Genomic DNA, 25,105 nt, shown 5'->3' on the forward strand with positions numbered 1-25,105 from the left:
TTGTGTGACTGCTCCCCAGCCTCTCAGGCTGGCGTCCGTGGTCACCAGGATCCAATCCTGAATGCCGAATCTGCGGCCTTCTAATAGGTGAGCCTTCTGCAACCACCACAGAAGTGACACCCTTGTCTTTGGTGACAGGGTTATTCGCAGGTGCATCTGCAGATGCGACCCTGACCATTTGTCCAACAGATCCCTTTGGAATATTCTTGCATGGAATCTGCCGAATGGAATTGCTTCGTAAGAAGCCACCATTTTTCCCAGGACTCTTGTGCATTGATGTACTGACACTTTTCCTGGTTTTAGGAGGTTCCTGACCAGATCGGATAACTCCTTGGCTTTTTCCTCTGGAAGGAAAACCTTTTTCTGAACCGTGTCCAGAATCATTCCTAGGAACAGCAGACGAGTTGTCGGGATTAAATGGGATTTTGGAATATTCAGAATCCACCCGTGTTGTCTTAGCACCTCTTGAGATAGTGCTAAAGCTGTCTCCAGCTGTTCTCTGGACCTTGCCCTTATTAGGAGATCGTCCAAGTATGGGATAACTAATACGCCTTTTCTTCGAAGAAGAATCATCATCTCGGCCATTACCTTGGTAAAGACCCGAGGCGCCGTGGACAATCCGAACGGCAGCGTCTGAAACTGATAGTGACAGTTTTGAACAATGAACCTGAGGTACCCCTGGTGTGCGGGGTAAATCGGAACGTGTAGATACGCATCCTTGATGTCCAAGGATACCATAAAGTCCCCTTCTTCCAGGTTCGCTATCACTGCTCTGAGTGACTCCATCTTGAACTTGAACTTTTTTATGTAGAGGTTCAAGGACTTCAGATTTAGAATAGGCCTTACCGAGCCATCCGGCTTCGGTACCACAAATAGAGTGGAATAATACCCCTTTCCTTGTTGTAATAGGGGTACTTTGACTATCACCTGCTGAGCGTACAGCTTGTGAATGGCTTCCAACACCCTCTCCCTTTCGGAAGAGACGGTTGGTAAGGCAGACTTCAGGAAACGATGAGGAGGATCCGTCTCTAATTCCAACCTGTACCCCTGAGATATTATCTGCAGGATCCAGGGGTCTACCTGCGAGTGAGCCCACTGCGCGCTGTAATTTTTGAGACGGCCCCCCACTGTCCCCGAGTCCGCTTGAGAGGCCCCAGCGTCATGCTGAGGTTTTTGCAGGAGCCGGGGAGGGCTTCTGTTCCTGGGAAGGAGCTGCCTGTTGGTGTCTCTTCCCTCTTCCTCTGCCTCGTGGCAGGTACGACAAGCCCTTTGCTCTCTTATTTTTGTAGGAGCGAAAAGGCTGCGGTTGAAAGGTCGGTGCCTTTCTCTGTTGGGGAGTGACTTGAGGTAAAAAAGTGGATTTCCCGGCAGTAGCCGTGGCCACCAAGTCTGATAGACCAACTCCAAATAACTCCTCCCCTTTATACGGCCAAACCTCCATGTGACGTTTTGAATCCGCATCGCCTGTCCACTGTCGTGTCCATAAGGCTCTTCTGGCTGAAATGGACATAGCACTCACCCGAGATGCCAGTGTGCAAATATCCCTCTGTGCATCACGCATATAGATAAATGCATCCTTTATTTGTTCTAACGACAGTAAAACATTGTCCCTATCTAGGGTATCAATATTTTCAATCAGGGATTCTGACCAAACTACTCCAGCACTGCACATCCAGGCAGTTGCTATAGCTGGTCGTAGTATAACACCTGCATGTGTGTATATATTCTTTTGAATAACTTCCATCTTTCTATCTGATGGATCCTTAAGTGCGGCCGTCTCAGGAGAGGGTAACGCCACTTGTTTGGATAAGCGTGTGAGCGCCTTGTCCACCTTAGGGGGTGTTTCCCAGCGCGCCCTAACCTCTGGCGGGAAAGGGTATAATGCCAATAACTTTTTTGAAATTATCAACTTTTTATCAGGAGCAACCCACGCTTCATCACACACGTCATTTAATTCTTCTGATTCAGGAAAAACTGTTTGTAGTTTTTTCACACCATACATAATACCCTGTTTTACGGTATCTGTAGTATCAGCTAAATGTAACGTCTCCTTCATTGCCAAAATCATATAACGTGTGGCCCTACTGGAAAATACGTCTGAATTTCTACCGTCGTCACTGGAATCAGTGCCCGTGTCTGGGTCTGTGTCGACCGACTGAGGCAAAGGGCGTTTTACAGCCCCTGACGGTGTTTGAGGCGCCTGGACAGGCATTAATTGATTGTCCGGCCGCCTCATGTCCTCAACTGACTGTTTAAGGGAAGATAAACCATCACGTAATTCCACAAATAAAGGCATCCATTCTGGTGTCGACCCCCTGGGGGGTGACATCTGCATATTTGGCAATTGCTCCGCCTCCACACCAATATCGTCCTCATACATGTCGACACCACGTACCGACACACACCGCAAACTCACAGGGAATGCTCTAATGAAGACAGGACCCACTAGCCCTTTTGGGGAGACAGAGGGAGAGTCTGCCAGCACACACCACAAAGCGCTACATATACAAGGGATATCCTTATATTAAGTGCTCCCTTATAGCTGCTTTAATATATATATATATATAGCCATTAATGTGCCCCCCCTCTCTGTTTTACCCTGTTTCTGTAGTGCAGTGCAGGGGAGAGACCTGGGAGCCGTTCTGACCAGCGGAGCTGTGACAGAAAATGGCGCCGTGTGCTGAGGAGATAGGCCCCGCCCCTTTTTCGGCGGGTTCTTCTCCCGCTATTTTTCCAGTTAGGCAGGGGTTAAATATCTCCATATAGCCCCTATGGGCTATATGTGAGGTATTTTTAGCCTTGTATAAGGTTTATATTTGCCTCTCAGAGCGCCCCCCCCCAGCGCTCTGCACCCTCAGTGACTGCCCAGTGAAGTGTGCTGAGAGGAAAATGGCGCACAGCTGCAGTGCTGTGCGCTACCTTATGAAGACTGAGGAGTCTTCAGCCGCCGGTTTCCGGACCTCTTCACGCTTCAGCATCTGCAAGGGGGTCGGCGGCGCGGCTCCGGGACCGGACTCCACGGCTGGGCCTGTGTTCGATCCCTCTGGAGCTAATGGTGTCCAGTAGCCAAGCAGCAAATCCACTCTGCATGCAGGTGAGTTTACTACTTTCCCCCTAAGTCCCACGTTGCAGTGATCCTGTTGCCAGCAGGACTCACTGTAAAGAAAAAAACCTAAACTAAACTTTCTCTAAGCAGCTCTTTAGGAGAGCCACCTAGATTGCACCCTTCTCGTTCGGGCACAAAATCTAACTGGAGTCTGGAGGAGGGTCATAGGGGGAGGAGCCAGTGCACACCACCTGACCTAGTAAAGCTTTACTTTTTTGTGCCCTGTCTCCTGCGGAGCCGCTATCCCCCATGGTCCTTTCAGGAACCCCAGCATCCACTTAGGACGATAGAGAAAAAGGAGATTTATGGTAGACTTACCATGGATAAATCTTTCTGCGAGGTACATTGGTTTCACAGGGAAACAATCGGGGTGTAGAGTATTGATCCAGGAACCAACAGGCTAAAGCTTTAGACTGCCCCAGGATGCATTGGGGCCTCCTCTATAAACCCGCATCCAGGCACTGTGAGCTCAGTTTCGTTAACCAGTCCAATGCAGGAGCAGGTAGATGTTACTCACATAGAACCACGTTCTCACGACAGGAGAAGGGACTAGCGGCTAATGCCATACAAACCCATAGAAGCTAGGTGCGTCATGGCGGGCGCCCTGAGGAACCAATGTACCTCGCAGAAAGAAATGTAACCATTTGAAGTCTACCATAAATCTCCTTTTCTGCATCGGGGTACATTGGTTTCCACAGGGAAACTTCGGAGATGTCCTAAAGCAGTTCCTCATGGGAGGGGACGCACCGTAGCGGGTATAAGAACCTGGCGTCCAAAGGAAGCATACTGGGAGGAGGAAGTATAGAAGGCATAGAACCTAATGAAAATGTTCACTGAGGACCACGTAGCCGCCTTGCACAATTGTTCAGTGGACGCGCCTCGGCGGGCCACCCAAGAAGGTCCAACAGACAAAGTAGAATGGGCTTTGAGGAGCTGGGAGTCCAGCCTGCGCATATGCTTGTGAAATCACCATTCTAATTCATCTGGTCAATGTTTGCTTATTCGCAGGCCAGCCACGTTTGTGAAAACCAAAAAGTAAAAAAAGGGTATCTGTCCTCCTGATAGAGGCAGTCCTCTCCAAATAAATACAGAGAGCCCTTACCACATCCAAAGACCGCTCTTTGGAAGACAAATTAGAAGAGAAAAAGGCCGGAACCACAATCTATTGGTTAAGGTGAAAAGATGACACCATCTTAGGCAAATAACCAGGGCGAGTTCTAAGAACTCCCCGGTCACGGTGAAATATCAGAAAGGGTGGATGACAGGACAGAGCGCCTAGGTCTGACACCCTCTTAGCAGTACCAATAGCTAGCAGGAACAGGACCTTGACCGTGAGCCATTTAAGGCCACTGACTCAAGAGGTTCAAATGGACACTCTTGCAGGGTATTCAGGACAACAGACAGATCCCATGGAGCCACATGAGGGACATAGGGAGGCTGAATCAGTAAAACACCCTGAGTGAAACCACACCAACAAGGCAGAGATATGAACTTTGAAGGAGGCCAGACGAAGGCCTAAGTCCAGGCCTTGTTGCAAAAAAGCCAGAAGTCTGGAAGTACTGAATTTGTAAGCATCGTAATTCATCGTAATACACCAGGTGAAGTAAGAATTACAGCCCCTGTAATAAATCTGCGCAGATGACGGTTTGCGGGCCTTCAGCATAATTTGGAAAACCGCCTTGGAGAATCCTTTGGCCCTTAGGAGTGAAGCTTTAAGAGACACGCCGTCAAAGCCAGTCTGGCCAGGTACGGGTAGACACGAGGGCCCCGAACGAGGAGGTCTGGGCGTTGAGGAAGTAGAAGAGGATGCTCTATCGATAGAACCTGCAGGTCTGAGAACCAATGCCGTCTTGGCCATGCTGGAGCGACTATAAGTAGTATTCCTCCTTCTTGTTTGAACTTCCGCAGTACCCTGGGCAGGACTGACACTGGAGGGATCACATAGGGCAGCCAAAAGTTCCATGACAGCCAGTGCGTCCACGAACGCTGCTTAAGGATCCATGGCTCTTGATCCGAAAACAGGAACTTTGTGATTGTGTCGAGACGCCATCTGGTAGGCTCCACTTGTCCAGTAGGAGTTGAAAGACTTGCTGATGAAGACTCCATTCTCCGTGCACATCCTGACGACTAAGGAAATACACTTCTCAGTTGAGGAATCCCGGAATGAACACTGCCGATATTGCTGGCAGATGGCGTTCTGTCCAACAAAGGATTTTTGACACTTCCATCATTGCCATGCGGCTTCAAGTACTGCCTTGATGGTTTATGTATGCCACCGTGGTGGCATTGTCTGACCGTACTCGAACAGGCCTGTTCTGTATCAGAGGCAGAGTGAGAGAAAGCATTGAACACTGCCCGCAATTCCAGAATGTTTATCGGGAGGAGTGATTCCTCCCTGGTCCACCGATCCTGGAAAGAGTGTTGCTCCAACACCGCACCTCAACCCCTCAGACTGACGTCCGTAGTCAACAGAACCCAGTTGGGGATCCAGAAGGGACGGCCCCTGCTTAACTGCTGGTCCTGTAGCCACCAGGTCAGCGTAAGACGAACCTCCGGAGTCGAGGAGACCATGTGAGACCTGATCCAATGAGGCAGGCCATCGCACTTGGCAAGGATTAACCTCTGCAGAAGGCAGGAATGAAATGAAGCGTACTCTACCATGTCGAACGCCGACACCATCAGGCCTAGTGTATCGACACTCTTGGGCGAGAAAGGAAGTATCTGATCTTGTCCTGAAGCTTCAAGACCTTCTCTGGAGATGGAAACAGCCGTTGGCTGTGAGTGTTCAGCAGTGCCCCCAGGAGCACCATGCTTTGAGCTGGGACCAGCGAGGACTTCTTCCAGTTGATGAACCACCCGTGGGCTTGGAGGAAATTTATAGTCAGTTGCAGATGACTGAAGAGGACATTGTGGGAGTTTGCCAAAATCAGCAAGTCATCCAGATACAGCTCGATCCCGACTCCCTGTCGACGGAGATGAGCAGTTATCACGGCCATAATCTTGGTGAAGATCCGAGGAGCCGTGGCCAGTCCAAACGGCAGAGCCTGGAACTGATAGTGTAGGTTGCCAATAGCAAACCGCAGATACTGCTGATGCGATATGGGAATAGGTATATATGCAGTTAAGCATCCTGTATATCCAGGGTTACCATATAGTCTCCGGGTTCCATGGCCAGTACAACTGAGTGCAGTGTTTCCATACAGAACTTAGACACTCTCACAAACTTGTTCAGTGATTTGAGGTGGAGTATACGCCAGAAGGACCCATTGGGTTTCGGTACTAGAAACAGGGTCGAGTAGTATCCTCTGCCTCTCTGGGACAGAGGTACCGGCACCACCACTCCTGTATCCAGGAGGGAACGCACAACCAATTGAAGAGCTTGCGCTTTTAACAGATTCAAAGGGATTACCCATGGAGCAAAACTGGCGAGGGGGGCATCTCTTGAAAGATTGCGTACCCGTGAGAGCCAACATCTCGCACCCATGGGTCTAAAGTAGTCTTTAACCAGACCTGGGTGAATTGCAGACGTTAGCCTCCCACCCTGGGGTCCCCCAGGGGGAGGCCTGCCCCGTCATGCAGCAGGCTTGTCGTGTTTAGAAGCAGGCTGACGGGCGGCCCAGGATTGCTTTGCCTTGGGCTTTTGGAAGCACGAGATAGACTTACCAGAGACAGACCCTTTGCTTTCCCTTGAGGGCGAAAGGAGCGAAAAGTGGTACCTTTTGCCTTCTGTGCAGAAGTAGTAGTATTATTAGGGAGAAAGGCAGTCTTAGCAGCCGCCAAATCATCCACAGTTTTAGTGAGATCTTCACCAAATAAGATGTCTCCCTTAAACAGGAGAACCTCCAAGGTCTTTTTGGAGTCCAGGTCCACCTTCCATGACCTCAACCACAGAATACGGTGAGAGAGGAAGGACGTAGTCAACGCCTTGGCTGCCAACACACCCGCCTCAGAGGACGCCTCCTGAAAGTAATAGGCGGTGGTGTTAATCGGAGACCGGTATTGTCTGGCAGTGTCAGATATATCCTGAGGCAACTCTTCCTCTAATGCCTGAACCCATGCTTCAATTCCTTTTGCAGCCCAGGAGGCTGCTATAATGGGTCTATGTACAGCACCTGTAAGGGAGTAAATAGACTTCAGGCATCCCTCCACATGCTTATCTGTCAGTTCCTTCAGTGAGGTGACAGGCAGAGTTGATGACACCACCAGAGAGGTGACATGGGAATCCACCGGTGAATTTTCCCACTTGTTACACAACTCTGTAGGGAGAGAATAGCGAGCTACCATCTGTTTAGACAGGGAGAATTTCTTCCCTGGAGTAATCCAGGGTTCTTGCCGTATGTCCACTAAGTGGCCAGAATGCGGTAATAATTTTAGTTACCTTCTGACGTTTAAACTTAACTGTAGTGGAATCCTCATCATCTGATATTTGCAGGATCTGTTTCATAGCAATCACTAGGTCAGGGACATCAACACGAGTTGTAGATTCCTCGTCAGAAGCAGCTGTGTCAGTTTCTGACGGGACAGTGTGCTCCCCGTCCTCTTCAGAAGAATCTTCTGAGAGATTAGTGGATTGTGAGGAGGAAGTCGCCCGCTTAGATGACCCAGTGACACGAGAGTGGCTTGGGGCAGTCTTACTGTATTTCTAACAGAAGATTTATTCAATTGCTGCAACTGGGTAGACAAATTATCCACCCAAGGTGGATTTACCATAGGGACAAGATGTGACTGTAATGGTACAGGAGGTCCCATAGTTGTCATGCTGATTGGATATCCCCTGCGACTGTCTTGAGAAGGGACCATTGGGTCGAAACGTCGACACTATGTTGGTGACTTTGATGCACTAATAAAACTTTGTCATGGTTCTTTGGACTGGTGAGTGCCCTCTGTTGGGATCTATGGATCTTGGTTCCGGTATGAATGGTCGACAGTCATTAGGTCGACCACTATTGGTCGACATTGTCATGGTCGACATGGACAAAAGGTTGACACATGAAAGGCCGACACAAGTTTTTTTACTTTTTTTGGTGTCGTTTTTTGCATAAAGTGACGGGGAACCCCAATTAGTGCACCACTTCGCTCGCCATGCTTCGGGCAAGGTGCCTCGCTCCGCTACCGCGGTGCTCGGCACAGATTACCGTTCCCAATCGTAGTCCACGTGGATCGTAAAGTATGAAAAAGTTAAAAGGAAAAAAAAAATAGGATTTTAATACCTACCGGTAAATCCTTTTCTCCTAGTCCGTAGAGGATGCTGGGGACTCCAAAAGGACCATGGGGTATAGACGGGATCCACAGGAGACATGGGCACACTAAAAGACTTTGACTGGGTGTGAACTGGCTCCTCCCTCTATGCCCCTCCTCCAGACCTCAGTTATAGGAACTGTGCCCAGGGGAGACTGACATTTCGAGGAAAGGATTTTTGTTAAACTAAGGGCGAGACACATACCAGCTCACACCACAAACACACCGTACAACTGGATTAGCAAGAATACCAGATAACAGTATGAACTAACAACAGCAACAAGCTGAATATAACCGAAACAACAAGTATCAATACAACTGCAAGGAACAGTTCGCACTGGGATGGGCGCCCAGCATCCTCTACGGACTAGGAGAAAAGGATTTACTGGTAGGTATTAAAATCCTATTTTCTCTTACGTCCTAGAGGATGCTGGGGACTCCAAAAGGATCATGGGGTCTATACCAAAGCTCCAGACCAGGCGGGAGAGTGCGGATTCTGCAGCACCGATTGAGCAAACATGAGGTCCTCATCAGCCAGGGTATCAAACTTATAGAACTTAGCAAAAGTGTTTGATCCCAACCACGTAGCTGCTCGGCAAAGTTGAAGTGCCGAGACCCCTCGGGCAGCCGCCCAAGAAGAGCCCACCTTCCTGGTAGAATGGGCCTTTACTGACTTCGGCAATGGCAACCCAGCCGAAGAATGAGCGTGCTGAATTGTATTACAAATCCAGCGTGCAATAGTCTGCTTGGAAGCAGGATTTCCAATCTTGTTGGAAGCATACAGGACAAACAGAGCTTCCGTTTTCCTAACAAGAGCCGTTCTGGCGACATAAATTTTCAAAGCTCTTATGGCATCAAGAGATTTTGGGACTGCCACAGCATCCGTAGCCACAGGTACCACAATAGGTTGATTTATGAGAAACAAAGAAACCACCTTCGGCAGAAATTGTCGAGTCCTCAATTCCGCTCTATCCACATGAAAAATCAAATATAGGCTCTTGTGAGACAAAGCCGCCAATTCTGACACTCGTCTGGCAGACGCCAAAGCCAAAAGCATGACCACTTTCCAAGTGAGAGACTTTAACTCAACCTTTCGCAAAGGTTCAAAACCAGTGAGACATAAGAAACTGTAACACTACTTCAAGATCCCACGGTGCCATGGGTGGCACAAACGGAGGATGGATATGCAGCACTCCCTTGACGAAAGTCTGAACCTCAGGAAGGGCGGCCAATTCTTTTTGAAAGAAAATAGATAAAGCCAAAATCTGCACTTTGATGGAACCCAATTTCAGGCCTGCATCCACGCCTGCCTGCAAAAAATGGAGGAAACGACCCAAGTGAAACTCCTCCGCAGGAGCTGCTTTGGTTTCACACCACGACACATTTTCTCCATATACGGTGATAATGTTTTGCCGTGACCTCCTTCCTAGCCTGAAGGAGAGTGTGTATGACCTCCCCGGGAATACCCTTCCGAGCTAGGATTTGGCGTTCAACCTCCACGCCGTCAAACGCAGCCGCGGTAAGTCCAGAAACACGCAGGGCCCATGCAGTAACAGGTCCTCTCTTAGAGGAAGCAGCCAAGGATCTTCTACTAGTAACTCCTGAAGATCCTGATACTAGGCCCTCCGTGGCCAATCTGGAATGACTAGTATTGCCTGAACCCTTGTTCGTCTTAAAATTTTCAACACTCTTGGAATGAGAGGAAGCGGAGGGAACACATACACAGACTGAAACACCCACGTAGTTACCAGGGCGTCCACTGCACTGGCTTGGGGGTCCCTCGACCTGGAACAATACCTTGGAAGCTTCTTATTGAGGAGAGACGCCATCATGTCTATTTGAGGAATTCCCCAACTCCTTGTCACTTCTGCAAATACCTCTTGATGAAGAGCCCACTCTCCTGGATGGAGATCGTGTCTGCTGAGGAAGTCTGCTTCCCAGTTGTCCACGCCCGAAAGAAAGACTGCTGACAGCGCGCTCACGTGCTGTTCCGCCCAGCGGAGAACTATTGTGGCCTCCGCCATTGCCGCCCTGCTCTTTGTTCCGCCTTGGCGGTTTATGTACGCCACCGCTGTTATGTTGTCCGACTGGATCAGTACAGGGAGACCCTGAAGATGGTTCCTCGCTTGCAGGAGGTCGTTGTAAATGGCTCTTTACTCGAGTACATTTATGTGGAGACAAGATTCCTGGCTTGTCCATTTTCCCTGGAAACTTCTTCCTTGTGTGACTGCACCCCAGCCTCGGAGACTTGCATCTGTGGTCAGCAGGACCCAGTCCTGGATTCCGAAGCGGCGTCCCTCTAGAAGGTGAGAACCTTGCAGCCACCACAGAAGAGAAATCCTGGTCCTGGAAGATAGACTTATTTTCCGGTGCATGTGCAGGTGAGACCTGGACCATTTGTTCTGCAGATCCCACTGAAACACCCGGGCATGAAACCTGCCAAACGGAATGACTTCGTAAGCCGCAACCATCTTCCCTAGCACTCGAGTGCATTGATGAATCGACACTCTTGGCAGTCTCAGAAGCTCCTTGACCATGGTCTGTATTTCCAGAGCTTTGTCCGCCGGAAGAAACACTCTCTGTAGATCCGTGTCTAGGATCATGCCCAAGAAGGGCAGCTGTTGTCGGGATCAACTGAGACTTTGGCAAATTTAGAATCCAACCGTGATTTCGCAGAACCGACAGGGAGAGTTCCACATTTCTTAGCAACTGCTCCTTTGATCTCACCTTTATCAGGAGATCGTCCAAGTACGGGATAATTGTGACCCCCCTGCTTGTGAAGGAGCACCATCATTTCCGCCACTACCTTGGTGAAAACCCTCGGGGCCGTGGAAAGCCCAAACGGCAACGTCTGAAATTGGTAACGACAATCCTGCACCGCAAATCTTAGGAAGGCCTGATGAGGAGGATATATCGGGACGTGTAAGTAGGCATCCTTTATGTCGACTGACGCCATAAAATCACCCCCTTCTAGGCTGGAGATCACAGCTCGAAGAGATTCCATCTTGAACTTGAAAGTTTTCAAGTATGGATTGAGGGATTTTAGGGTCAGAATCGGTCTGACCGAGCTGTCCGGCTTCGGCACAACAAAGACTCGAATAGAACCCTTCCCCCCCGTTGGGACGGGGGAACCGGTACAATGACCCTCTGTTGACACAGCTTTTGTATCGCAGCATTTACTACTTCCCTTTCTGGAAGAGAAACTGGCAAGGCAGACTTGAAAAAGTGGCGCGCGGGGGGGGGGGTATTTCCTGAAACTCCAGCCTGTACCCTTGGGACACTATGTCTAAGACCCAAGGATCCAGGACCGATTGAAACCAGACCTGACTGAAGAATCGGAGACGGCCCCCCACCGGCACGGACTCCCGCAGGGGAGCCCCAGCGTCATGCGGTGGACTTGGTAGAGGCGGGGGAGGACTTTTGGTCCTGGGTGCCAGACACGGCAGGTGACCTCTTTCCCCTTCCTCTACCCTTCGAAACGAGGAAGGACGAGCCCTTTCCTTTTTTGTATTTATTAGGCCGAAAGGACTGCATCTGATAATGGGGCGCCTTTTTCTGTTGTGTGGGAACATAAGGAAGAAAAGATGACTTACCCGCAGTAGCGGTAGACACCAGGTCAGCAAGGTCATCACCAAACATGACACTACCTTTAAAAGGAAGAGCTTCCATAGCTTTTTTGGAGTCGGCATCAGCATTCCATTGATGAATCCACAGCTCCCTCCTGGCCGAGACCGCCATGGCATTGGCTCTTGATCCCAAGTGGCCAATATCCCTCGCGGCATCCTTTAGGTAATCTGCAGCGTCCTTGATATAACCAAGAGTCAAAAGAATGTTATCCTTATCAAGGGTATCCATATCAGAAGCTAAATTATCAGCCCACTTAGCAATAGCACTACTCACCCACGCCGATGCCACATCAGGTCGGAGTAATGCACCAGTAGTAACGAAAATGGCCTTCAACGTCGTCTCCTGCTTGCGATCCGCCGGATACTTGAGGGCAGCCGTGTCAGGAGACGGAAGCGCCACCTTTTTGGACAATCGGGATACAGCCTTGTCCACATTGAGAGACTACTCCCATTTCTCCCTGTCGTCAGAGTGGAAAGGATATACCATAAAAATTCTCTTGGGAATCTGCCACCTTTTGTCAGGCGACTCCCAAGCCTTTTCACAAAGAGCGTTCAGTTCATGAGAGGGGGGGAAACGTCACATAAGGGTTTTTTCCCTTATACAAACAAACCCTCTTACCTGGAACAGGGGGCTCTTCAGAAATATGCAAAACATCTTTGATAGCTACAATCATGTACTGAATACTCCTAACAACCCTCGGATGTAAAGTAGCCTAATTGAAATCGACACTGGAATCAGAGTCTGTGTCGGTATCTGTATCTGCCAGCTGGGTAAATGAACGTTTTTGTGACCCTGAGGGGGGTCTGTACCTGAGACAAAGCATCCTCCATGGATTTCCTCCATGTTTGTGTCTGAGAATCAGATTTATCCAGCCTCTTAGACAATAATGCCACATTTGCATTGTGTACTCAACATATTCACCCAATCAGCAGTCGGTTGTGCCGACAGAGACATTCACAAATCTTTTTCTGCGCCCCCAGTAACTTCCTCCGGGGAGGAACACTCAGCCTCCGACATGTCGACACACAGTACCGACACACCCACACTGGCCAAAGAAAGGGGACAGACCCACAGGGAAGCCTGCAGAAAGAACACAGAGGAAGTATGCCAGCTCACACCCCAGCGCCCATATACTACAAAACAAATAATATATGTTGTTTGCGCTGTAATATACACATATAAAGCACCAAATTGCCTGTGCCCCCCCCGTTTTGCTCCCTTGTTACTTGTTAGGAGCTTGGCGGTCCGGGCCAGCGTCTCTGCAGCGGCTGTGGAGAGATAAAATGGCGCTGGTGAGCTGTGCGGCTAAGCCCCTTCCCGAGCGCTGTAGTCCCGCTCAAATTTGAATTTATTTATACTGGCGGGGGTATCGTATACGGTGCCCGGGCACCGAATATGCCTCTTGCCAGTTGAAAAGACCCTCAGTAACTGCTGCCCAGGGCGCTCCCCCCAGCGCGCTGCGAGTGCCGTTGGTGTGTGTGTGTGGGAGCATGGAGCCCAGCGCGACTGCTGTGCTGTACCTCCGTTACTGAAGTCTTTTGCCGTCTGAAGTCTACTGTTCTTCTAATACTCACCCGGCTTCTTTCTTCTGGCTTCTGTGAGGGTGGTGACGGCGCGGCTCCGGGAACAAGCAGCTAGGCGCACCAAGTGATCGAACCCTCTGGAGCTAATGGTGTCCAGTAGCCTAAGAAGCAGAGCCTTTAACTAAGAAGAAGTAGGTCTGACTTCTCTCCCCTCAGTCCCACGATGCAGGGAGCCTGTAGCCAGCAGGTCTCCCTGAAAATAAAAAACCTAACAAAAGTCTTTCCAGAGAAACTCAGTAGAGCTCCCCTAGCGTGTGTCCAGTCACTCCTGGGTACAGAATCTAACTGAGGTCTGGAGGAGGGGCATAGAGGGAGGAGCCAGTTCACACCCAGTTAAAGTCTTTTAGTGTGCCCATGTCTCCTGCGTATCCAGTCTATACCCCATGGTCCTTTTGGAGTCCCCAGCAAGAGAAATTTTAAAAACTCATGTCGACCTTTTCATATGTCGACCATGTGTCCATGTCGACCAATAGTGATCGACCTAACGACTGTTGACCATCCAAAACGGATACCATGGATCTTACACAAACCTGGCATGTATGTACGTATATATTTTTTGCAAAAAAAACGCGCTATAGCGCATATTTTACCCTGTTTTGAAGACCAGGGACTCGTATTTCAAAAACAGGAGGGTCCCTGGGATGCGCTCCACTACAGCCAATCAGATGCTCTATGGCTGGCTGCACGTTGTAAAAATAGGAGGTATAGAATTGGCAGTCCTCTTTCCTGACTCGCAGGCTTCGGGGTCCAGACCTGATGGCGCAGCTCTTTAGAGCCTAAGCATAAAGGACCTGCACCGGTGAGTTTGTGCAGGGACTGTTAATGCGCGGATGGTGCAGCACCAGTGGGATTTGTGCTGGCGGGAACGGAGTGTTCGAGCAGCGGGGGCGGGGACGGAGTGTTCGAGCAGCGGGGGCGGGTCCGATCGTGTGCCGATCACTGCTCTGATCATAACAAGCAGCAGCTGTGTCAGTGGCGGTGACACCCAGGGAGTGCTCAGAGGGGGCCTGAGCAGAGAGACCGTTGCTGGCTGATAGGCCACCCCAGTCCCGCACAGGTTGCATTGGTGAGGGCCGGTTTGGCCCCAGCTGAGGAGCTGCTCCTGTCTGAGTAATAGAAGGCCTCTGGGCTCCCCCTTCCCTGCCACCCGCACCCTCCTCCCAGCACGCGGATTTGTAGCAGTGTGTGACAGTGGAGGAGCTGCAGAGGTTTGGGGGTACGGGCAGCACTGCGTGCAGAGCCTAGTACACGGGTGGCTGTGGAGGTAGACCCTGCAGGCAGCCAGGGTAAGGGTCAGGACCCAGGGGTAACAGTATGGCTGGGGGGAAGGGGTAACCACATGACAAACTGGTGGGGAGGAGGGTGTTACAGAGACAGATGGGTTACTTTGTGCTTGAAAACATCAATACCCTCATTATAAAAAGACACGAATTACATGATTATCTGAGTACAGCCCAAACTCCGGGACTACAAATCCCAGAAATCTGCAAAGGCACTAAATTGGATCAGAGGGACTAGAATTCAAATACAAAATTCTATCACAACTTATATTTCTTGCAAATTTGAATTTTTTTTTTTTTTTTTTTTACATCTCTTACAACATTTACATTCTGTGTACATTTTTGGAAGGGCAGTCGCAGGGTGGAAAGCCTGTAATATTCCCCATACAGTAGGTGGATAAAATCACTTACAGTACATACACACTGCATTCCTACATTACAGCGCCCTCAACTATCCAAATCTCCATGAGTGCAATCCTGGCCATGCACAGGGCAGTCACTGCTGCAGCACTGACTCCATCTCAGGCTTAGAGAGTAGCGCATGTATTACATAAGGTACAATCCCTCCATCACCGCACACCGGATGTATGTATATGTACAGTATATATAGATATATCACACAGAGAGAGAGAAACGGGCGGCACTCCACGGATTTTCAAAAAAGAATTGAGACAGCTACACAAGCTTAGTTGTCAACGTTTCAGGTGCTGTTTAATCACACCTTTCGTCAGGATACACACATAGCATATAAAACATACCTTATATAGATCCCAGTGCCCAGACCCACATCACCAACACCGCCCACTTCCGGTCACGGGTGCCGTCACAGCATACGGCCGTCCGCACCCGACAGGAGAATTTGTTCCCCTGGCAACCATGAACACTCCTGGCCGCCTCCGTGCTCCAAGCCCTCCACCCCCGGCCCGCTCACCGGAAGCGCGTCAACACGCGTCTACCAATAGGCGGGCGGGAGAGTCGGGACCCGTCACCAGGGCAACCAACAAACAATAACAAAGAAGCACCGAACAGTGCACGGACTCCGCTGCTGTATAGCATCATCAATCATAAAGGGACATAGATCTATTACTAAATAGTATATATAACGATCCAGTGGATTACCTAGGATAAGCAAAAAACAGTAGACACCTTGTACATGAAATTAGATCAATTTGCATATAAAATGAAACATCAGTGCAATACGGACATCATTCAACTATAATCTGTTGTAGCTAATTGGTGCTACTAATATAGATCGTATATAACCAGCTAAACACAAGTAGAGACATTTAAAGACAGCATAAATGAGACAAATTCTTTTCAAGGCCTATAGGTGAGACAGTATTAAGGTCATAACTCTACCATGCCTCTAACTACCATAATTCCAGATAATACATAAACCTATTCAGTGGATTACTTAGATACATTAAATTAATTAGCTCAATGAAACCAATGCACTTATTCACCAATCTAAATTGATACAACTACAAATTGTTAGGGCTTACTAATACTAATAATTCAAATCATCTAAGGCCACCTAAAAAGAGAAACAGAGACATTTATAGAAAGCATAGAAGAGACAAATTCTCATTAAGGCCCCTTGGTGAGACAGTGTTGAGGTCATATATCCACCGTGCCTCCAACTGTAGTAGTTTGTTATTCCGATCCCCTCCTCTCGACATTGGGGGGACATGATCCACCAGCTTATAGCGCAAAGTAGCCATACTGTGGCCTACTTCCTTGAAATGACGCGCTACTGGCTGTTCGGTGGCTTTACCCTCCAGGGCCATTCTAATAGCGGATCTATGTTGTGCAGCCCGCTCCCGGAATGTACATACAGTTTTACCGATATATGCTAGTCCGCAGGGACATTTGATGATGTAGATTACAAATCTTGAGGTGCATGTCAACACATGCTTGATAGCAATTTTTTTACCGGATTGAGGATGAAGCACTGAGGGTCCTGTTTCCAAGAATCTACATGTCGTGCAACCCGTGCATTTGTAGGAACCTGGTGGTTTACTTAAGAAGTGTGACCTAAGCTCCCTCTGTGGTGAGGCTATATCCGAGTGAACCAACCAGTCCTTCAAATTTCTTCCTCGACGGTGACATTTCAGTAGAGCACTATTGTGGAGTGCTGGAATAGATTTGTCAGAGCTTATAATAGGCCAAAATGTATTTGCATTTCTCCTGATGATGGTACTGGCCGTCGTATAAGTGGTCACCAAGGGTACTATCTTCCGTGTTGATTTAGTTTTCCTAAGTAGGCATTGCTCCCGTGGCAACGCCAAAGCTTTATCTTTGGCTTTGATCAGATCATGTCTTCTATACCCTCGTTGGAGGAATTTTTCCATCATGTCGTTTATTTCTCTCTCTGCATCCATGCTGTTGCTTGACACCCGTTTCGCTCTTAAAAATTGCGAGTAGGGAAGACCTTTTTTCATGGCTTCTGGATGGAAGCTTTTTGCATGGAGTAGTGTATTTTTATCCGTGGATTTGTGATATATTGATGTAGACAACTCAGCTCCAGTTCTTGTAATTTGGACATCCAGATAATGGATTGTGTCAGTACTCACATCATAAGTGAATCTGATGTTCTCGTCCATTTGATTAATAAGTCATATGCTCCACAAAGTCCTCTTGTTTGCCAGACCAAATTATGATGAGGTCATCAATATAGCGTAAAAACAGGATGATGTCATTGGCAAAAGGTATATTCTCCAGGAATAGACCCAGCACTGCCTGTCCCTAACCCCCTCCTTGCCCCAACTGGTATCTCCCCTTAACCTCTCCCTACCCCTAGCACTACCAGCCCCTAATCCTTTCCTTGTCCCCCAGCATTGTCCCAACTGTTGCCTGCCCTCACCCCCCATAATATGTGATGGGACCCAGAAATAGTGAAGTAGGATATATAAATAAAACAAAGCATGGATGTATATATCAGAAAACTCGTACAATATATTCTGGCACAGGTACACTTGTTCTTCACTAACGCTGTCTTTATATTGACATGTAGAATAATTAAGTGTTTGTAAAATCACAGTGCTGATGTACAGGCGGATTTACAAGGGAGACCTTGCCCTGCAGTCCTGGAGACCAATTGCAGCTATGCATAGAAGATGGCGGCCAGTGTCTCAGTCAGGGAGTGAGGGAGAGTGTGAATCAGCTCCAGGGTGGGAACAACAGCAGTAGATGGCGCCCTGGGCCAGGGGAGGGGCTACAGGTCAAGCGCCGTCTCCCCTATGCTGGTCATCATCACCTGGTACTATGGAGTCTTATTAAAGTGGGCATTAGTACACCCGACCTGTACTCCTATGCCCTGGTGGATATAGTGGGGTCCCTGCTCGGTGAGTGTCCACGCCAGCGTTGCAGTCAGTCTCTCTAGACTGCGATCGGAACACGGTTTAATGGCGGATCCTCCTACCTTTGTAGCAGCCACGCGAACCAGGAAAGCACTGCGACCATGTGCCCAATGCCGAAGCGTCCCTGCCGCAAGTACCCGGGAACTGAGCCAGCGGGAGTATGCAATGCTGCTGGGGAGGTGAAAAAGCCGCAGCACAGAATGTTACCCTGACATGTAAGTGCTGCAGCCCTTAAGTCTTCAAGTAGAATCCTTTTCAGGGCTCCCCAGTGCAGCCCCACTGTTAAGTGACCTGCTGTGCAGGGCACAAACTCGAAACTGAGCTCATAGTGCCTGGAGGCGGGGCTATAGAGGAGGCCCCAATGCATCCTGGGACAGTCTAACGCTTTAGCCTGTTGGTGCCTGGATCAAGATTCATCTCTACACCCCAATGTTTCCCTGTGGAAACCAATGTACCCCACTGCAGAAATATGGATATCCTTAAAACCTGGACAGTTAGGATGCTTTGAGGACGGTTTGGGAAACCTTGTGGTAGAGGTTTATAAAAATAAAATTGTTTCCTAAATTTTTTTTTTTTTTTTTTTTGATTGGCCCTCTTTAATACTACATCACCAATGGAACAATTCTAACTGTCCACTCTGAGTGCCATAATCCTGAAAATAAACTTATAAAACACAAAAGTAAAGATGGTATTTAATTATTGTGAAGCTATATAATAAGGAAGGATTACAAAGGGACAGTGATGAAACAGAATGCAAGAATTAAAACGGGTGTGTAAGAGTTGCCGGCAGCCGGTACTCCGGCGGCCAGCATACCGGCGCAGGGATCCCAACCGCCGGGCGAGTGCAAATGAGCCCCTTGAAGCCTCGCTGCACTCGCCACGCTATCTATTCTCCCTCCAGGGGGGTCGTGGACCCCCAAGAGGGAGAAAAGATGTCGGTATGCCGGTTGTCGGGATTCCGGCGCCAGTATACCGTGCGCCGGGACCCCAACAACCGAAATACTGAATACCACCCAATTAAAACAGCTGGAAAAAAGTGTTATACATAAATTGTAATGTTGTGCATAAAATATCTCTCTCTAGCTATCTATCTCTCTCTCTCTATGGGGTATATGCAATTGCGGTCGAATTCCAGCTGGAATTCGACTGTTTTTAAATTCGACAGTCGCATACCCTCCCGCCGGGACCCGAATTCTACATATTCAATAAAAAACGGATTAGACAGTCCCGCTGTCGAAAAACGGACCAATTGACGGATATGTGCGTCCTGGATTCAACTTTTTGGACGGCACAAAAATGATAAAAAAACCCAGGAAAAAAATGCGTGGGGTCCCCCCTCCTTAGCATAACCAGCCTCGGGCTCTTTGAGCCGGTCCTGGTTGTAAAAATACGGGGGGGAAATTGACAGGGGATCCCCCGGATTTTCACAACCAGCACCGGGCTCTGCGTCCGGTCCTGGTGCCAAAAATACGGGGGACAAAAAGCGTAGGGGTCCCCCGTATTTTTAACACAAGAACCGGGCACCACTAGTCAGAGATAATGCCACACCCGGGGGGGGGGGCACTTTTATATCGGTCCCTGCGGCCGTGGCATTAAATCACTAATTAGTCACCCCTAGCCGGGGTACCCTGGAGGAGTGGGGACCCCTTAAATCAAGGGGGTCCCCCCTCCAGCCACCCAAGGGCCAGGGGTGAAGCCCGAGGCTGTCCCCCCCCCCCCCCATCCAGGGGCTGCGGATGGGGGGCTGATAGCCAAGTGACAAAATAAAGAGTATTGTTTTTTGTAGCAGTGGCGGTGACACCCAGGGAGTGCTCAGAGGGGGCCTGAGCAGAGAGACCGTTGCTGGCTGATAGGCCACCCCAGTCCCGCACAGGTTGCATTGGTGAGGGCCGGTTTGGCCCCAGCTGAGGAGCTGCTCCTGTCTGAGTAATAGAAGGCCTCTGGGCTCCCCCTTCCCTGGCACCCGCACCCTCCTATTACGCATGCTGGTACTTGTGGATCTGTCCTTTTCTGTTTTGTAATCCACGCACTTGGCAAAAAAACAAACCGCATTTACCCGGACCACGCACTGGAAGGGATCCCATGTTTACACATGTGACCCCTTTCCCCGAATGCCGGGACCCCACGTGACTTCTCTCACAGAGGGTCCCTTCAACCAATCAGGGAGCGCCACGTCGTGGCACTCTCCTGGTTGGCTGTGCGCGTCTGAGCTGTCAGATGCGCATAGCACATACCGCTGCATTATCTTCAATGGTGGGAACTTTGCGGTCAGCGGTGAGGTTACTCGCGGTCAGCCGCCTCACCGCTGACCGCAAAGTTCCCACCATTGAAGATAATGCAGCGGCTGTGCGATGTGCCGTCTGACAGCTCAGACGCGCACAGCCAATCAGGAGAGTGCCACGACGTGGCGTTCCCTGATTGGCTGAAGGGACCCTCTGTGAGAGGAGTCACGTGGGGTCCCGGCATTCGGGGAAAGGGGTCCCATGTGTAAACATGGGACCCCTTTCAGTGCGTGGATCGGGTAATGCGGTTTGTTTTTTTGCCAAGTGCGTGGATTACAAAACAGAAGAGGACAGATCTACACTGGATTTTGGCGAGTATAATTTTATTTTCAGGTACACCGTGGATTCTACTTGGAGAAGTGGACCGAACCTCGTGTCAACATAGGTAAGTATGTGTGTGTCGGCATTTATGTAATAAAGTTTTACTTTCACGGTGTGCGTGTACTGTTTTTATTTGGGTATATTTTTTTGTAGTAGAACTACAAGTACCAGCGGGCCCGTGTCCCCCCCCCCCCCCGCATGCTGGTACTTGTGGTTCTCCAAGTACCAGCTTGCAGGGGAGGCTTGCTGGGACTTGTAGTTCTGCTTCAAAAAACAATATTCTTTCTGTGTGTCACTTGGCTATCAGCCTCCCATCCGCAGCCCATAGATGGGGGGGGACAGCCTCGGGCTTCACCCCTGGCCCTTGGGTGGCTGGAGGGGGGGACCCCTTGATTTAAGGGGTCTCAACTCCTCCAGGGTACCCCGGCCAGGGGTGACTAGTTCGTGATTTAATGCCAGGGCCGCAGGGACCGATATAAAAAAGTGTCCCCCGGCTGTGGCATTCTCTCTCTGACTAGTGGAGCCCGGTGCTGGTGTTAAAAATACGGGGGACCACTACGCTTTTTGTCCCCCGTATTTTTGGCACCAGGACCGGACGCAGAGCCCGGAGTGCTGGTTATGAAAATACGGGGGATCCCCTGTCATTTCCCCCCCCCCCCCCCGTATTTTTATAACCAGGACCAGCTCAAAGAGCCCGAGGCTGGTTATGCTTAGGAGGGTGGACCCCACACTTTTTTTCTTGATTTTAAACCATTCCCACCCCTTCCCACTGAAAACCATGCTCTGATCTCTCCATATTATTTTAGTCAGTTAAAAAAAAAATAATATATATTCTTTTAAAAAATATATAAATATTAATGTCTCCTAATAGACAAACCAAGTAGATAATCCCTTCTAATATAAATAGATATGCTATTAGCAATAAAAAAAAAAAAAACACCAAAAAAAAAACATGTTTTTAAATTTTTTTATTAGACTCCGCCAGCAAAGTGAGGCGGAATGAAATTGACGAAATTACTGTCGAAAAGAACTGTTGTCGAATCGACATTCTTCAATTGAATATACTTTTGTCGAAAAGCCGCATTTTTACCATTGCAGACATGTCAAATTTGACAACTGCCGAATTTCAAAAAGTCGAACCTGAAACGTCCGTTTTTTTGTCGAAAAGTACTGTATTGCATTGTCGAAATTTTTTTGGGTGTCGAAAATGCCCCATTTTTCGACATTTGCGGCAATTTGACCGCAATTGCGTATACCCCTATATATCTATATATAAAAAATACGCACACACACACACCAAAGAAACAAAACAAATATTTGATGTTAAACTACAAAAACAATGTTTATTTTTTTACAATAATGGAAAAAAATGCAACATTTCTAAAATCATTGTGTTACAGTTACCATCAGTTCTACCAATCTTGGTTTCTGTTGCAAATGCATAAATAAATAGGAGACCGTAACGGTGGGTACACACTGGTAGATATATCTGCCGATCAATTGATCGGCAGATATATATATGGACGGATTGGGCAGTGTGTTGAGCATACACACTGCCCGATCCATTGGGGACTGACGTCAAGAACTGGGCAGGCGTGTACACACGCCCGCCTAGTTCAGCTGTCAATCACCGCCGGCCGCTGCAGCATGTGTACGGGCGGTCGGCCGACCGCCCGTACACACACAGCGGCGCGCCAATATATCGGTAGATATATTGGTCGTCGGCTGTGCAGCGGGGCCGACGCGATACGTCTGTGAACGACGGAGTTCACAGACGTATCGGCCGTACACACTGGCCGACGGACCCGCGATATATAGGACGTTCAAGAGAACGCCCGATATATCGGCCAGTGTGTACCCACCTTAAGGCCAGGCCAGCAGTCCCAATGCCAGAATGTCTAAGATTATTCTATAAATAAAGAAGTAAGATGTAGTCCTGTCAGAAGAAGATGCTTCTTGTGCCCATCATTAGTACTTCATTGACAGAGTTGTTACTCTGCATCCAGACGTGGGATAACTGGGAGAATCAGGTTTCCAAAAGCAGAGTCTTGGGTAATGAAATATCCTGATGAATGTGCATGTGCATGCTGCAAAAAGAACAGAATGTTAGCTAAGGTAGAGAAAATAGGATTTTAATTACCTACCGGTAAATCCTTTTCTCGTAGTCCGTAGAAAATACTGGGGTCCACATTAGTACCATGGGGTATAGACTGGTCCACTAGGAGCCATGGGCACTTTAAGAAATTAACAGTGTGGGCTGGTTTCTCCCTCTATGCCCATCCTACGAGACTCAGTCTAGGAAACTGTGCCCGAGGAGACGGACATACTTTGAGAGAAGGATATAAAAAAAGAATAGTGGTGAGCTACGAACCAGCACACGCAAACTAGAGGAAAGCCAAGCTAACCAAACATAAAACCAGGAACAGCAACCGCTGAACCAACAATACTAAACCAAGTAACAGTGCAGGAAGAAACGAAGTACTGGGCCCAGTATCCTCTACGTACTACGAGAAAAGGATTTACCGGTAGGTAATTAAAATCCTATTTTCTCTTACGTCCTAGAGCAGGCATGTCCAAACTGCGGCCCTCCAGCTATTGTGAAAGTACATATCCCAGCATGCCCTGACACAGTTTTGCTGTCAGAGAATGCTAAGCTGTGTCAGGGCATGCTGGGATGTGTAGTTTTTCAACAGCTGGATGGCCACAGTTTGGACATGCCTGTCCTAGAGGATACTGGGGTCCACATTAGTACTATGGGGATGTACCAAAGCTCTCAAACCGGGTGGGAGAGTGCAGAGCTTCCTGCAGAACTGATTGACCAAACTGAAGGTCCTCAGAGACCAAAGTATCAAACTTGTAGAACTTAGCAAACGTGTTCGAACCTGACCAAGTAGCTGCTCAGCAGAGCTGTAAAGCTGAGACACCCCGGGCAGCCGCCCAGGAAGAACCCACTGACCTAGTAGAGTGGGCCTGTACTTTAGGAACCGGCAGAATAAGCCTGCTGGATAGTAAGCCTGACCTAGCGAGAAATAGTCTGCTTTGAAGCAGGACACACAATTTTCTTGGGATCATAGAAAACAAACAGCGAGTCAGATTTTCTGTGACAAGCTGTCCGCTTTACATAGATCTTCAAAGCCCTCACAACATCCAAGGACTTTGAAGTAACAGAGGTGTCGGTAACCACAATAGGTTGGTTGATATGAAAAACGCAGACACCACCTTTGGAAGAAATTGCTAACGAGTTCTGAGTTCAGCCCTTTCTTCATGAAAAATCAAATAGGGGCTTTTGTGAGACAACGCCACCAGCTCAGACACACGCCTCGCAGAAGTCAAGGCCAACAGTGTGATGGCCTTCCACGTAAGAAGCTTGACGTCAATGTCCTGTAAAGGCTCAAACCAATCAGATTGCAGGAACTGCAACACCACGTTGAGATCCCAAGGTGCCGTAGGAGGCACAAAGGGCAGTTGGATGTGCAGAACCACTTTCAAAAATGTCTGAAACTCAGGGAGAGAAGCCAATTGTTTCTGGAAGAAAATGGATAAGGCCGAAATCTGGAATTTATGGAGCCCAAACGTAGGCCCACATCCACACCTGACTGCAGAAAAAGGAGAAAACGTCCTAATTGAAATTCCACAGCAGGAAATTTCCTGGTCTCACACCAAGAGACGTATTTTTTCCAAATACGGTGGTAATGTTTAGATATTACCCCCTTTCTGGCTTGGATCAGGGCTGAAATAACCCTATCTGGGATCCCTTTCCGGGTTAGAATTTGACGCTCAACCTCCATGCCGTCAAACGTAACAGTGGTAATTCTTGATAGACGAACGGCCCCTGTTGGAGAAGGTCTTTGCGAAGAGGTAGAGGCCACGGGTCCTCTAGGAGCATCTCCAGTAGATCCGCATACCAGGCCCTTCTTGGCCAGTCCGGAGCAATGAGAATTGCTTGAACCTTTTCTCTTTTTATTCTTTTGAGAATCTTTGGGATCAATGAGAGTGGTGGAAACACATACACCGTCTGGTAGACCCATGGAGTCACCATAGAGTCCACCGCCACTGCTTGCAGGTCCCTCGACCTGGAACAATACCTCGAGCTTCTTGTTGAGACGAGAAGTCGATTTGTGGCATTCCCCACCGACGTGTCAAGCACCCGAACACCTCCAGGTGAAGGCCCCCACTCTCCAGGGATGGAGGTCGTGTCTGCTGAGGAAGTCTACTTCCCAGCTGTCTACTCCCGGAATGAAGATCGTGGACAACGCCACAGCGTGTCTTTCTGCCCAGAGGAGAATCCTTGTTACCTCTGCCATTGCTG

The 25,105-nt window shown here is 48.9% G+C and overlaps 1 protein-coding gene across 1 annotated transcript in view; it reads right to left on the minus strand.

The window, feature by feature from the left end:
- Positions 1-22,112: 22,112 nt before the first annotated feature.
- The window catches only part of INIP (INTS3 and NABP interacting protein), a 106,667-nt gene continuing 103,674 nt past the window's right edge, over positions 22,113-25,105 (minus strand). The window contains exon 4 of the mRNA XM_063914720.1: positions 22,113-22,883. Within this exon, the coding sequence (XP_063770790.1) occupies positions 22,788-22,883 (96 nt within the window). The 3' untranslated portion in view covers positions 22,113-22,787. The remainder of the gene's footprint in view (positions 22,884-25,105) is intronic.

This window comes from Pseudophryne corroboree, chromosome 1 (assembly GCF_028390025.1).
Source record: "Pseudophryne corroboree isolate aPseCor3 chromosome 1, aPseCor3.hap2, whole genome shotgun sequence".
Taxonomy (NCBI): Eukaryota; Metazoa; Chordata; class Amphibia; order Anura; family Myobatrachidae; genus Pseudophryne; species Pseudophryne corroboree.